The 15,727-nt window shown below is 37.0% G+C and overlaps 1 protein-coding gene across 1 annotated transcript in view; it reads left to right on the forward strand.

Moving 5' to 3' along the window:
* The window catches only part of LOC150102098 (large ribosomal subunit protein P2-like), a 61,301-nt gene extending 46,040 nt beyond the window's left edge, over nt 1-15,261 (forward strand). The window contains exons 3-4 of the mRNA XM_090400420.1: nt 11,457-11,555; nt 15,105-15,261. Coding sequence (XP_090256546.1) covers nt 11,457-11,555; nt 15,105-15,181 — 176 coding nt within the window. The 3' untranslated portion in view covers nt 15,182-15,261. The remainder of the gene's footprint in view (nt 1-11,456; nt 11,556-15,104) is intronic.
* Nucleotides 15,262-15,727: the final 466 nt, after the last annotated feature.

The following is a 15,727-nucleotide window of genomic DNA, read 5'->3' on the forward strand; positions in this document are numbered from 1 at the left end:
AGAGCAAAAAGGCAACTGGAGCGTATGGAAAAAATTTGTGCTGAACGTACCGACTAATAACCGGCAAAAGTCTCTGACGTCAAATAATAGAATTTTCGTAAATGTCAATAAAATGAAGGAGCGAGTACTGTATGGGGATTCTCTATTAAGAGGTGTGATAGTTGAGCGTTTAACAAAGTCATACCAGCCCTGTGTGAACATAAAGGATGTCAGCGAATCTATTCGAGTGCAGAACCAAAGAGTGAAACAGATGATAATCGTGGCAGGAACAAATGATTTGAAAGAGGACAAAATGGAAGTGATAGAGGATGTGAGGGAATTACTCGGTAGCAAAAGAGAAGAGTGAGAGAGTTAGGATGGTGAGTATTTTACTGCGGTATGACAGTGAAGTGTTTAGAAGGAGGGCCATAATTGTCAATGACTTTATGCGTGGGTTATGCATGGAGAGTGGTGTGGAGTTTGTGGATGTGTAGAATGAGTTCGATGGGCGAAAGGACTTATATAAGATGGATGGGTTACATTTCAATGGAGTTGGTGTACAGAGGCTTGAAAAAGTGTTGATGAATGATGTGGGAAGTGGATGTACAGACTCAGAGAAACTAGATTTATTAAGAGGGGGGGGGGAGTAGATATGCAGGCTATAGGGAGGCAGTTGAGTGTATAAATGAGTATATTATGCCCGAGCGAGTACGAAGGACAATAAATCAGAATATGATAGTTAGTATAAGGCATCAAAGTAGGGATGGGACAAATGGGCTTCTGCAATTCATTTACACTAATGCCAGGAGTATTAGGAACAAGAAGGAAGAGTTTTTTTGCCTTGGTTGGCACTTCCAGGCCACAGGTTGTTGGTATTAGTGAAACATGGCTGACAGAAGATGATAAAGCTAGTGGGATTGAATGCGATGGGTATAGCGTGTTCAGGAGAGACAGGGTGAATAGAAACGGGGGAGGAGTGTTATTGATGATAGCTGATGAGTTGCAGCCAAGGAGTATAGAAGTTGAACTGCAGGAGAGAGAAAAAAAGCACATTTGAGGCTGTTTGGTGTGAGATTGTGGCTAGCAAAACAAAATATACAATTGGGTGCTGCTATAGACCAGGTGATGGAATAGATGGTGGGGATAGTATGCATAGGCAAATAGAAGAAATGAGTGGAAGGAGAGTAATTATTATGGGCGATTTCAATTATGGTAACATTGACTGGAAAGAGGAGAGGCACATGGGAGGAAGGAATTGGATTTTATGCGGTTATTGAGGGACAACTATCTGTGGCAGCATGTAGTGGAAAATACCAAGGGGCAGAGAGTGCTTGATCTAGTAATTGCAACTGAGAATGTGGCTGTAACGAACATGACCATGTTGACACCAATTGGTGAGAGTGACCATAAGGTCATGACTTGGGAGGTGGCTAAAGGAATGGAATTTACAATTAAGACAGGGTACATGTGGAATTACCGGGCTGGTAAGTATGACAAGCTTAGGTGTGTGCTTGTCTCAGTGCCATGGCATGTAAAGCTGCAAGGACTGGATGTTGATAGTGCATGGGAGGTGGTTAAGAAGTGTTTGCAGGAGGCAATGGTTGACTGTATACCAAGAGTCTGAATAATAAATCAAGTTGGGGTTAAATGGATGAATAACACTATTAAGCTTGAGCTGCAAAAAAAGAAACAATTGTGGAGGGAATTTAAGGAGAAAGGTGACAGCAGGAACAGTATAAAGCTCAGGCCAGGATGGTAAGAAGGGTGGTAAGAAAAGCAAAAGTGGATTACGAAAGAAAATTGGCCATGCAGGCTAAAGACAATCCCAAACAGTTTTTTCAATATGTTGCAAGTAAAAGGAAAAATGCTCATGGTAGAATGATCTTAAAAAATGCTGAGGATAGGGAGGTAACCGAATCAGTCGATATATAGTGGAATTACTGGGCGAGCACTTTGCAAGAGTATGTCATCCAGGTAGTGACTTTGCAGGAATGGAAGAACCAACAGCTTATACTGGAATTGTGATGAATGAAGTAGAGGTGACTAGTCAATTACAGAACCTCAATGTCAATAAATCTGTGGGATTGGATGGTATACCAGCTCGTGTTGTACGTGAAGCTGCTAAAGAATTGTCAGTGCCCTTGACCATTTTGTTTAATTTGAGCCTCTGGTCTGGGTCAGTCCCAAGGGGGTGGAAAGAGGGGAAAATAGTTCCGCTGCATAAAGGTGGTTCCAAGGCTACTGTTGAAAATTACCGGCCAATCAGCATAACAGGAATCGTTATCAAGGTCTTGGAGAAAATAGTCAAGAGGAAAATACAAGATTGGATAGAAGAAAATGGGATACTGTATCGGGGACAGCATGGTTTTGTGAAGGGTAATGGGTTTACAGTGATTCTACTGGACCTTGCTAAGGCCTTTGACAGGATACCACATGGAAATCAGTAAATTGCAGCATATGGGGATGGATATAGAGTTGGTGAGATGGATAGGATGGTGGTTGACTGAGAGATATCAGAGAGTGATTTATTCAGGAGTAGAGTCCACAAGACGGCCTCTGACTAGTGGTGTGCGACAAGGACTTGTTCTTGAACCACTGCTGTTTAATTTTCATTAATGATATAGGAAAGGATCTGAGAGGAACTGTTCATTTGTTTGCAGATGATGCAAAGTTGGGTAGGGCAATAGTGAATGCAGATGACGTCAAAATTTTGCAAGATGATTTGGATAGATTGGAGGTCTGGGCTAAGGAGAATGGATGTCAATTTAATGTGGCAAAATGTAAGGTTATACATTTTGGGGTGAAAAGATTAGCAGCAGTTTACTACATTGGTGGAACTGTACTCCAGGAAATTGATGAGGCACGAGATTTAGGAGTGTTGGTGGATAAGGAGTTGAAGTTTAGGGGGCACATTGCAAAAGTTGCCAAATCAGCTCATCAAATCACTTGGTTGCTGAAGAATACGTTGACAAGCAGGTTATTGTTCCTCTGTATCGAGCCTTGAAAAGACCCCCATCTTGACTACTGTGCCCAGATTTGGTCACCTAGGTTTCTTCTTGATTTGTGGGTTACAAAAATTGGTTGATAGACAGAGGAGGGGAGATATGATTGAGACATTCAAATTACTGAAGTGTTTCTATTGAATTAATTCAGAAGATATTTTTGAGAACAGGGCTGGTTGTGGTAGGACTAGGAGACATCCATAGGGCAAAAGTGTGGTTAGTAAAGGTGTTAGAGCTAGGTTCTTTACTTTTAGAGTGGTGAATGAGTGGAATGCGCTCCCAGAGTCTGTGGTGGATGCTGTGACAGTGAATGAGTTTAAGGCGAGGTATGATAGATACTGTATGAATGTCGAATATTTGTGATGAATATGATTTGAGGCCTCCCCCGATGAGTCTAATGACTCCCTGGAGTTGCCCATAATAATAATAATCAGCCTTAGCCCTTAGGAACATGCCAAACCTCAACAAATTTGGATGCATGCGACTGCCCCAAATTTCGGAAACATGTATCAGAAAAACTTCAGCCCAAAGGCCAAGAGCTACCAATATAGCACACCAGGGGGCACCATCAGGACTGTATGAAAATGATAGCTTCCTAGCTTCGGTTCTCATTTGCTGTTATGTAGTACTGGCGTGCACTTGTCTTTGTATTAAGTTCCCAAGAAGATGGCAACATGGCGTTTGCCGAAATATCGGAAAGTATATGTTACAGTTTATTTAATTTATATTTCTAGTGTTTGCTGTCAATTCCTTAATTATTAGTTATCATAAAATATTACACATGCACTTGTAGTTAGCTGATAGTTAAATTTATCTTATATTCTCTCTTTAAATTGTTATTTGTTCCATAGTACAGTAGTCATCTCACTATAGCAGATGCTATTTAGAAATATTTAATGTTCTATGCAGTGAGATTCAACAGTACTGTTGTTTTTTAGTATGAAATAACTTACCTGGATCTTGAGCCTCTCTCTTCCATGTTATACCCATATATTTCACTAGTGGATTTTCCCATCTTGTAGGCAGCCTTCCTGGTTTTCTCTTTATTCTTGGTTGCCAGTTGAGTATTCTATGTGTCCATCTGTTTTCTGGCTTGAGTCTGGCTATGTGACCTGCTCATCTCATCTTGCTTTCGTATACAGCAGTTACCACATCTTTTATGCCTGATCTCTTTCTTAGTTCCGTGTTTCTAACATGTTCCATTTTGCTGATGTTACAAATCCTGCGTTTTATTGCATGCTGAGTTATTCTGAAAGTCTCTTCTTCTTTTCTTGTTGTGTTCCATGTTTCTGATCCATATGTAAGTGAAAGAATATCACTATTAAATAGTTTTGCCTTTGCAGAGATGTCAAGATTTGGATCAGTAAGTGTTTCATTTAGTCTGTTGAATGATAGCCATGCATCTTTTTTCTTTTTGCTAGTTCTTCAGATAAATCGTTATTCGTTTTTATTATTTGTCCTAAGTAATTGTAGGAGTCAACTTGTTCTACAGGGATGTTTTCAATACATAGGTGACTCACTTGTGTAGATGTTTTTGATCCATTTTTGTTTTTTCTAGATTCATTTCTAAGCCTATCTTACTGCTGTTTGTGTATACTTTTTCATCCATTTCTTCTAGGTTTTTTGGGTTGTGGGATATCAGTACTAGATCATCAGCAAACATAAGGATTTGTAGCTTTTCGCCATCTATGCTTATTCCTCTGTTTACATCTATTTTTTTCAAAATGTATTCTAAAGTGCTGGTAAATAGATTTGGGGAGATCACATCATCTTGGCGGATGCCTCTCTTTATATCTATATTTATAGGTTGATCAAATAGGGTTATTTATGTGGTCTGGTTTTTGTTAATTTCTTTTATCTATCATGTGGATGTAAGTAGGGTCTGCCTTACTGGAAATAAATGTGGACCCTACATACATCCACATGATAAAAGAAATTAACAAAAATCAGACCACACAAATAACCCTATTTGATCAACCTATAAATATAGATATAAAGCGAGGCATCCGCCAAGACAATGTGATCTCCCCAAATCCATTTACGAGCAATTTAGAATACATTTTGAAAAAAATAGATGTAAGCAGAGGAATAAGCATAGATGGTGAAAAGCTACAAATCCTTATGTTTGCCGATGATCTAGTACAGAAAAATGCAGAGAATACCGAATCCCTCTATGTTTTCTCTTTATTGATTTTAAAAAAACATTTGATACCATAGAACACAATGTTTTTTTAAATCAATAAAGAGAAAACATAGAGGGATTTGGTATTCTCTGCATTTTTCTGTTAGTTGTGAAATGACCTGGATATGAACTATTGTGGAGAAGCCTCTTCTGAATCCTGCCTACTCTCTGCTGGAGAGTGTTTTGGATTCTGTTCATGATCTTATATATGTGAGGGAGTAGACAGATTGGACAATAGTTTTTTGTCTTCCTTGTTCCCTTTTTTGAATAGAAATATGGTTTTTGAGGTTTTCCATTCCTCTGGAATCTTTCTTTCTTTGAAGTACTACGTGAATCGAGCAGCATTGGCTGCCAGATTCACTTGGAAATAATTGGTCCACCTTGTTGGATTTCTTCAGCCTTAACATGATCAAGTCCTGAGGCTTTACCTTTACTCATTTTCTTAAGGACTTGTTCTATTTCTTCTGGAAGTACATCTGGTATATTTCTTGGTTTTGGAATGATAAGTTCTGAAACTTGGCACTTAGTTGCATAGAGATCATTATAAAAATTCTGCACAATTTCTTCTATCCTTTTTCTATTAGTATTTTTTTCTCCATTTTGATCCTGTAAGGCAGATGGAATTGACTGTTTAAAATTTTAGTCTTTCTCTATTTTTTTCAGCCTGCACTGCTTTTCTTAGTTTTTGTATCCTGAATGATTTGTTGTCTTCTGAAATTATTTTTCTTAGTAACTTACAGATAATTTTGTATTCTAGAAAATTTTCTTCAGTTCTTTTCTCTTTTTCAGTAGTTCTATAGTTTGATGTGAGAGTCGTTCTCTTTTCTTTAGTTTCACAGGAATTTCAGATTTTTTCTTGCACTCGTTGAATTTATTAATAAAGTCAATATAGTCATCATTTATGTAACAATTTTTAATAATCCATTTGGTCTCTTCTATGTACTTCCAGAACTTGTGGTAGTCTATTTGTTTAGGTTGTCTTTTATGGTTTGATGTTGCCCTGATATAATGTTCTTTTTTGTGGTCTATTCTTGTAATGGCTCTGAGGAGTCTGGTCAGAATCTACGTTGAAGTATGTTTTTCGCCTATTGTACCAGTCTTTTACTTTCTGTTAAAATGTAGTCAATTTCATTTTTTGTCTCCATTCGGTGATTGGAAAGTCCATCTTCTTCCTAGGCTTTTGTTGAAAAAAAGTGTTCCTGATAAAGAGTTATTCAGCTAATCTCTCTCCTCTTCTATTTCTTTTTCCCAGGCCATGTGGTCCTATAAACTTTTCGTTTTCTTTCCCACATCCTATTTTGGCATTAAAGTCACCACTAGCGAATGTGTTTGTTGATTGTAATTTAATGCCTGTTCAAGATTCATGTAAAAATTTTCTATTTCTTAATTATTAGCTACAGATGTCGGAGCTTAGCAGGATATTAATTATATTGTTATATTGTTCTCTATTCCAATTACAAGTACACCTATTCTTTCAGATATGATGTTACAAGAAAGGATCGACTTGGTGAATTTAGATTTAACAATGAAGCCCAGTCCGCCTTGTTTGCGGATGCTCCAAGGAGTATCTGTGAGCCATTGTACCATCTTCCTGTCAGTTCTTTCAATCTTTTTGTTTCATTCACTAGCAGGATATCCAAGTTGATATTCATTAGTTCTTTGATCATCAAATTCCTGCCATGTACCCTCAAGGGGTGTACAGGATATGATAGTACTACATGAAAAATTTACATCATTACTAACTTCCTATCTACAATTTTCCTCCAGATCAGTCTGTTACTTGTCAAGACATTATCAGATCTTATATTTCTATCATCTAAGGCACTTTGTACAGTATTAATCCACCTATATCTTGGTCTTCCTCTAGGTTGTTTTCCTGCCAACCTGGTAGAGAACGCTTGTTTTGCTAATCTTTTCTCGCCCATTCTATTCTATAATAAATTTAGTTTAATCCTTTATCCAAGTGTGAGCAAACAAAGTTTGCGCCTGAAAGTATCTTCAGGACTGGGGTAAGGTGGTACAACTCCAGGGCAACTCGTTGCAAAGGTGGAGCAAGCCACCAACACTCCTGTCTCAGTATCTCCTATAATGCAAAACACATCTCCTTGCGGATATGTCAAATGTTATGCATTAAGGGAAGGGCCACTACCCTCCCACTGAAGAGACCTCAGTAAAGATCGAAACTAGTAGATGTGTTTTGCATTATAGGAGATACCGAGACAGGAGTGTTGGTGGCTTGCTCCACCTTTGCAACGAGTTGCCCTGGAGTTGTACCACCTTGCCCCAGTCCTGAAGATACTTTCAGGTGCAAACTTTGTTTGCTCACACTTGGATAAAGGATTAAACTAAATTTATTATACTCTAACCAAGTGAAAAATAAACTTTCAACATCTTTCTCTAAATCCAGAGTAATTTATTAAAAAAAGGTGGCACACCATTTGGCAACTCCTATAGGTAGAGATGACCTGCAAATGCTTCTGCCTGGTATCTCAGCTTGGGTCTGGCTCCCACTGAAGAGACCTCAATAAAGGTCGAAAGTAGTTGGGTAGTGGCCCTTCCCTTAATGCATAACATTAGACATATCCGCAAGGAGATGTGTTTTTGCATTATAGGAGCTACTGATACAGGAATGTTGGTAGTTTGCTCCACCTTTGCAACGAGTTGTCCTGGTGTTGTACCACCTTACCCCAGTCCTGAAGATACTTTCAGGCGCAAACTTTGTTTGCTCGCGCTTGGATAAAGGATTAAACTAAATTTATTATATTATACTATAACCAAGTGAAAAATAAACTTTCAACACCATTCTATTCTAGTAACCATACCACCTGAGATTAGCTCTGCTAACGCATTCCTGGATGCAGACAATGTTAAGTTCTTTCCTAATATCCTCATTTTTAATATGATATTACCATTGATGCCATCTGTTCACGACTCTAATCTTTCTCAGGCCTCTCATATCTGCGGTCTCTAGTCTTTGGTGAAGTTAAAACTGGTTTGAACAATGTCTTGTATATAGCTAATTTAGTGTTCCGACTAATTTCTCTCTCATTCCATATGAATTCATTCAATTGACTTCCTACCATACCAGCTTTGTTGATTCTGTTGTCTATTTCCATATTTAATTTACCATCTTCACTAAAAATCGTGCCTAAGTAGCTGAAATGTTTCATTTGTTCCACAGGTGCTCCGTTCACAACGCAGTTGACATTTTGAACGATTCGGCCTATTTTCATTGTCTTTGTCTTTTTATTGCTGACCATCATACCATATCTATTACAACAGTTATTCAATTTAGTTGAGGAATCTTGCTGACTTGTAGTGGATTTATTCAAAAATATAACATCATCGGCATAAAGCAAAGAGCTGACATTAACATCTCCAATTTTGATATCATGTTTAATACCACTTTCCTTCATAATGTGATCCATATAGCCAATGAATAAGTCTCATGCCAGATTTATCATTAAACATGTTCCTGTACCTTCAATTCTAACTACTGATTTACAACTCAAATAAAGACTAAGTATTGTTTGATATAATGCCCCATTGACACCATATAACCGTAGCATATTGAACAGCTTCTCCCTTGGCACCTTATCATATGCCTTTTCCAGATCGACAAAACTTAAATATAGATCTTTGTTATATTCCCATCCTTTCTTAACTATGTCATAAAGTGAAGATATGATCCTGACAGGCTCTATTTGGCCTGAATCCAGCATGTTCTTCACCAAACATTTTCTTCCACAATTCTTCTCAACCGTTTCTCAAGTATGCTGGAATAAATCTTGCCAGGAACACTCAGTAGGGAAATATCTCTTAATTCTCATATTCAGTTTTATTTCCCTTTTTATATATGGTACTATGAGAACTCTACTCCAATCATCGGGAATTCATTTCTCTGTCCAGGCTTTCTGAACTATGCAGTGCAGCCACTGGAAAACTTTTATACCACCATACTTCAGCATTTCTGGTCAAATATCATCTACTCCTGGTGTCGTTCCACATTTCAGGCCTTTGATGGCTTTTTCTACTGCAAGTATGGATATATATATATATCTATGTCTGTTGAGTGTTTTTTTACCACTGTGCTATCACTGCGTGTTTCACTTAGCAATTTTTCGAAGTAATTACTCCATACTTCAAGGATATCTTTTTCTCATGTTTTCATGTCACCTTTATCATCTCTAACTCGTTTTACAGCATGCTTTCCTCCATTTCCAAGCATCTTCAACAATCTCCAGAATATCTTAACACCTTGATATCTGTGTTCTTACCAAAGTTCTGCCATAACTTTTGTTTAGCTAGTTTTACACAGTGTTTAGATTTCTTATATTTGTCTCTATATTCTCTCAGAGCAAAAGCTGACTTATTTGCCAGGAACTTTTGATATGCTTTGTTCTTTAACTTCCTGTGTCCACCATGGAGTTCTAATTTTTCTATCCTTGCAGACAACCTCATCACATGCCTCTCTGGCTGAATCAATCAGTGGGCTTCCCACTGAATCGCCAAGGTTTGGTTCCTGTTCTCCAACTCTTTCATTTTTTCTTGAATAATGTTTGTATATTTTAGTCTACAGTTCACATCTGAGAGCTGCTCAACTTTTATTTGTTTTAAAACTTTCTTACCTGTTTTTCTTTTGAATATGAAATTCCATTTTATCCTGCGACTAAATGGTGATCACTTCAAATTTCAAATCCTCTGTACACTCTAGTGTCCTGCACCAGAGAGAAGACATCACTATTAACAGTAACATAGTCTATGAGAGTTTTCTTATTCCTTGCCTCTTCTCTCCATGTGAATTTGTGCACATTTTTATATTGGAACCTGGTGTTAGTAATAACCAATCCATGTCCTGAGCTGAAATCCAACAGGTATTTTCCATTATTATTAGCTTTGCTCTTTTCTCCAAATTTTCCCAAAATATTTTTGTATGTCTCACAATCATTTCCTACTCTGCTATTTAGATCCCCAACAAGGACCAACTTTTCCTTTTTCATTGTGTCAGTTGCTTTTTCTAAAGCCTCAAAAAATTCCTCCACTTCTACCTTAGTAGAACCTTCTGTGGGACCATAGGCACAAATAAGTCTCATTGTCCAGTTCCCCATTCTCATATTTGCCCACATTACTCTACTTGAGACTGACTGCCATTCAAGAAGATTAGCCTCGTATTTTGTGTTGAATACTATGGCTGCTCCTTCTTTTCCTTGATTGTCATTGCCTGAATATAACATTTTGTATTTATTGCTCAGAAAGATCTCACCAGTTTTGGTCTTTTTTGTTTCAATCACCCCTATTATGTCGATCTGGTACTTATCTAATTCCTCATCTAGCTCCATTTCTTTGCCATTCATGCTTCTTACGTTGATAGTACCGATATTTATCTCTGGTGATGTTGAGTTTGGGTGTGTGTTTTCAGATTTGTTCCAGTAGCTGACTTTTCGCTGTTTGCCCTGGTGAAAACAATGGGGATCTTGTTTAACCGGGCGATGCCCCAGCTTGCATGAAATTTTGTCATGTTGTACCATCATTTTGTATTTTGGTTTAAGCCAATAAGAATACTGTTTGTTCGGCTAAATTTCAAATTGCCAGCCCATCCTCGTTTGTTCAGTATCCAGGTAGATACCGAACTGGGTGCACCACGAGAAGATGAGGATTGGAACATTAGGTCAGAAATCCTGGTCGGTTCTCTGCATTCCTTTAAAGGCTATGTGGAGGTCTCCTCTCAGTTATATAGCTTTGATCCTTAAGAACCCCTTAGTTCTTTTATTAATAAATCTATTCTGTAGTCTCTTGCCAAAGTTCGAGTATTGTGGGTACCGATTGCTATTTTCGTAGATTTAAGAGGCAGCCTGTTTTCATCTGCGAGATTCTTAGCACCCCTTGGCCACACTCAGTGCCTTACTGCCGCTGTAGAAAGGTGAGTGTGGGCTTCGCAGAACTCGTAGCTGTGGTCCCATATACACTCCTCTGACCAGGTTTCTGAAGTGTTTGCCAGAGCTCTGTTAGTGATATTGGGTCCAGGTCCGATAATGGTTAGGATTCCCAACACCCCAGGGTGTACACGGGGAGGTAGAGTTGGACCCCATGAAGCCCACTCCGCCTTGTTGACAGTGTATTTCACCGCCATGAAATAACTTGCTAATTTTTAATTTACTGTCTTTAGTGTATTTGTCAATTTTCTCATAGTTAACATTATAGTAACAATATTTGATATTTGTTACAATTTACATTATTACAAATTCATTTTTTGTAATTATTGCCTGGAGTACACAACCTGTTAATTATTCCAGGTAAAACTAAGCTAGCATCTATGCCAGCTGGTGGAGCTGTTGTTGCTGTTGGTGGTGGTGCTGGCGGAGCTGCACCTGGTGGTCCTGCTGCAGAGAAAGGTATGTTATGTGGTAAAGATTGTATATCTTAATATTAAATTTGGCAAACATTTTCTCTTTTCCATTCCTCTCAGTTATTGATTAGGATGGCTTGCAACATTTTATGCTAATATCTTGACCAATGATTAATAGTGAGGTTGCTTTAGTATAATTTAAAGGAAAATATGGTTCATTTGCAGTGTAAAGATAAATTTCTATGAAAAGGCAGTCTTTAATGATTGCAGAGAAAAGACTTATTTCTGACCTGGTTGTCATTTCAGTGGTTTGGTCCTTTACTTGGTATATTTGGATGCCGAATGGCCTGGCAATTTGTAACATAGTTGACCAAATTGTATTTTGCTTTGGCTGAGGCTACATTGTGATGGGAAAGTATGAGTCCTGCAGGGTAGGCTGTCCTTCATGTATGTTCTTGTTTTCATCAGGATACCAGAGTAAAACAGTGAGTCTACTGGAATAAGATTTAAAGATAGGTACTTTCAGCTGGAAAGAAGTTCTTATATTGGCATTACTGAGATCTCATGTTAGCAAAGTGGCACGGACAAAATTATTTCATTTATCAAATTGAAATTTTGAAATTACATAAGGATGTAAAGAGGGTTGTTGGATTTCTTTTTTCTTGGAGAGTGATGATTGATTCGAATGTGTAACCAAATGTATGTCATTATAGTATTAAGCATGTCTTGCCACTGAGTCTTGACTCCATGGAAATGTGTTGTTACATAAGCTTCCTTAAATACTTTCAGGAATGTTTTGTTTTATGCAGCATAGACATTGAAGATTAACCAAATAAGGACAGGGGGGAAATGAACACTTGGAGAACAAATTCAGGAAAACAGGAAGGACATTAAATATGAAGAGTTATGGAGAGAAGTGTAAGTGAAATGCTTAGATTCCTACTTGAAATAGGTTGGACATATAAAAGAATGAATTTAGGAAGAATAACAAGCAGAATATGTGAAATTGATGAGGAAAGAATAGAGAAACAAGATGAATTATCTGAAAGAAACAAGTTAGAGTTTGTGAAGAAAGAATGTGAGGATAGGAGGAGAGGGTTGAGCTTTACATCAGACCTGTTAGATTTTATGTTGGAGCAATTTTTGGTGATATGTATACCAGTAACCCTCTTATAACGCGGCTGTTAGGTTCCATAGAAATGGCACGTTATGCTAGACAGATCACAGAAAAAGTAGGGCAAGGTTCCAAAATCGTGTTTTTTTTTTTTTTTTTTGTTTTTTTGTTTTAAATTAAACTATATAAACAGTAATGACATACTCAACAAAATATTTTATTTACTTCGGGTAATTCATGTAAGTTAAGAAAACATATAAACTATGAAGCAAATACATAGTATAAAATTACAAATTGTATGTAAACTTCATTGCACATAATACATAAATGTTTTAAGCAAAATAAAATAAAGTATATATTTTAATTGTTATCACTGTCTTCAAAACTAACATTTCATAGGTGTTCTTTATTTACGAGTGGCTGGATGTCGTCACCGCTTGAAATCTCTTGGACACCATTTGTATAATTCTCATTGCATACTTTGGATTTCCCCATTAATTAATTCACTAATTTAGTTTTCAATCATATCGCAAAAGCCCTCTAAGTGGCCATTACTGTAAAAATAAAACTTTTACATAAAAAAGCATTATATATTGTATGTAACTCACCAGAAAATAAAATTCTCAGCTTGAGATTAACACACTTATGATTTTTAATGCACTTTTCTGGCAGAAAACGAAGACAATTTTCAACATCAAAAACTTTATACGTACATCTATATACGTAAACAATTGATGTACATCCATGCTAAAGGGTATTTCCCCTAATATAAATTCGCTACTTAAGACTACATGCATGATACGGGCAGACACAAATTTAACGAAGATAAAATTTGATTTTTAATTCACGGGATGAAAAACATGAAAAGATAAAGGGTTATTACAATTTGTAGACCGCGTTGTATAAGTATACCGCATTATACGAGGGTTACCTGTGTTTTTATGCGTGGAGCTCATTTTTGAGTATGACTTTCTTGAAGCCTGCAGATGCTGCAACTTTTGCAAGTGAAAAAAACCTAGTAAATATTGTTTTGATATGGTTGAATTTAAAATTGAAAGTAACATCACCTATTCATCCAGTGGCAGTTACTGATTTATAAATTATTTCTGGAAATTTTCCATGCTTTAGCTTTAGAACCAATTTTATTTTCATACTCATTTCAAGCTAATCACCAAAAATGAATTGTCAGCATTACTTGGGGTAATTATGTGGAAATATCACTGTAAATGGCTGATATATTAGCAAATTCCCAACTCCTACACTACCTTGAAGGTATCCACCTAATAAATGAATAGGTGATGTTACTTATGGATTCCGTCGCTGCTGATCAACAGGAGATCTGCTCACATGTCGCCCATCTCTGGACAAATGAGGGTTGGCGAATCTGAAGTGGTTGCACTTGATATCTCTAAAGCTTATGACTGGGTCTGGCACAAAAAGGCTTACTAAGCAAACTACCTATCATTTAGAGTGTCTCAGGACTTCTGCTGATGGATTGCCAGCTTTCTGTCTGAACACACACTGTGTGATGGTAGCTCCCTATCCTCTCACCATTCAACTAATCTGGGGGTTCCGAAAGGTTCTGTCCTCTCACCAACCCTCTTCCTGCTTTATATCAATGGCCTACTTCAGTTGACCTCCAACCCAATACACAGTTTTGCCGATGACAGCACATCTTTCCGTTCATTTGATAAACCTTATCCTACACAACTCACCTCAACCTATAGAACATCAACGACCACCAGCCTCAATTTCGATCTCCAAGTCATCCTCCATTGGGGTTCAGATAACCTCATCAATTTCACTGCTAATAAAACCCAGTTTCTGTCCTATTTCCCATTAAAAAAAAAAAAAAAAAAAAAAAAAAACATTTTTTCCGGTATTCTTTTTGACGATACCCAAATTTCCAGACAGTTCTCACATCAAACTTCTCCTGGCATAAACACATTTGCCCATATGTTTGGTTTGTGAAATATGTATATTCTACAAATATTTCCATGGGAATGGGAAATGCTCATCTGAAATAACATCAATAAGTCCTCTTCAGTACTAAGTTTGAACATGTGTAGCTGCTGCTCAACATCCTTTTACAATGCACCTAGAAACAAACAGAACAAGTTTCTTTTCCTCCTCCATCCCTGAAACTGCTGTACTGTGGAACAGTCTCCCTCCTGTTGTTTCCCAAGGCATACAATTTACACTCATTTAAGCCAAATGTAAACAAGTTCCTCCTTTTCCAACCCACTACCCATACACAGCACTAATGTATTATAGGTTAATTAATCAACGTCTCGTGTATGGGCTCAACATAAAAAAAAAAATGCATTTCTACATCCATATTGACATGGTGAAAATATATTTAATTTTTGTCAATAAGAATGTTTAACATTTATATGGTTTTCATTTTTTTACCAGACTTTCAAATTCCAAATCCTTTGAAAATCATTTTAAGTGTTACTGAATGGGATAATTATTTTTCAGAAGAACCAAAGAAAGAAGAAAAGAAAGAAGAGTCCGAAGAATCTGATGATGATATGGGATTTGGGTTGTTTGATTGAATATCATTCTTTCACTATGTTTAGCAATTTTGTACACTGTTGTACTATAAAGTAATATTAAAGCAAAAGTTATTTTGGAAGTAATTGTCTGATTGCACTTTCCTAAGAAAACATTGAACAAATACATGGTCACTTAAGAGATGTGAAATAAAATAATTCTGCAATTGTTTTCATAAACACACAGGACAGGATGGCTTAGATTGCATGACATCTATCTCCATAAAACTTTATTTCACCAGATGAACTATTTATTCCAGTTTTTCAGCTTGAGAGAGGAAGACACTGAAATTGAATTAATCTGCAAGATTTTCTTGTATCCAAAAAAAAAAAAAAAAAAAAAAACATTTGGTGAGCCTTGTAGCAGATTTTGCTGTTTGCTCTTACATTATATTGAAACAATCTCACAAGAGCAGATTTAGTAATTGTAATTTGTGTTGCAGCTTTTTCATTGTATGGAATGCAATATTTAACAAAATGGATCCTGTGCATATTTTTTTCTTTCTAACTATTTCCAGCTTCATCAGAGAGCAGTAATCGTAAAAATGG

Source organism: Typopeltis vanoorti, chromosome 11 (genome assembly GCF_054136105.1).
Source record: "Typopeltis vanoorti isolate ZY-2024b chromosome 11, IOZ_Tvanoo_1.0, whole genome shotgun sequence".
NCBI lineage: Eukaryota > Metazoa > Arthropoda > Arachnida > Uropygi > Thelyphonidae > Typopeltis > Typopeltis vanoorti.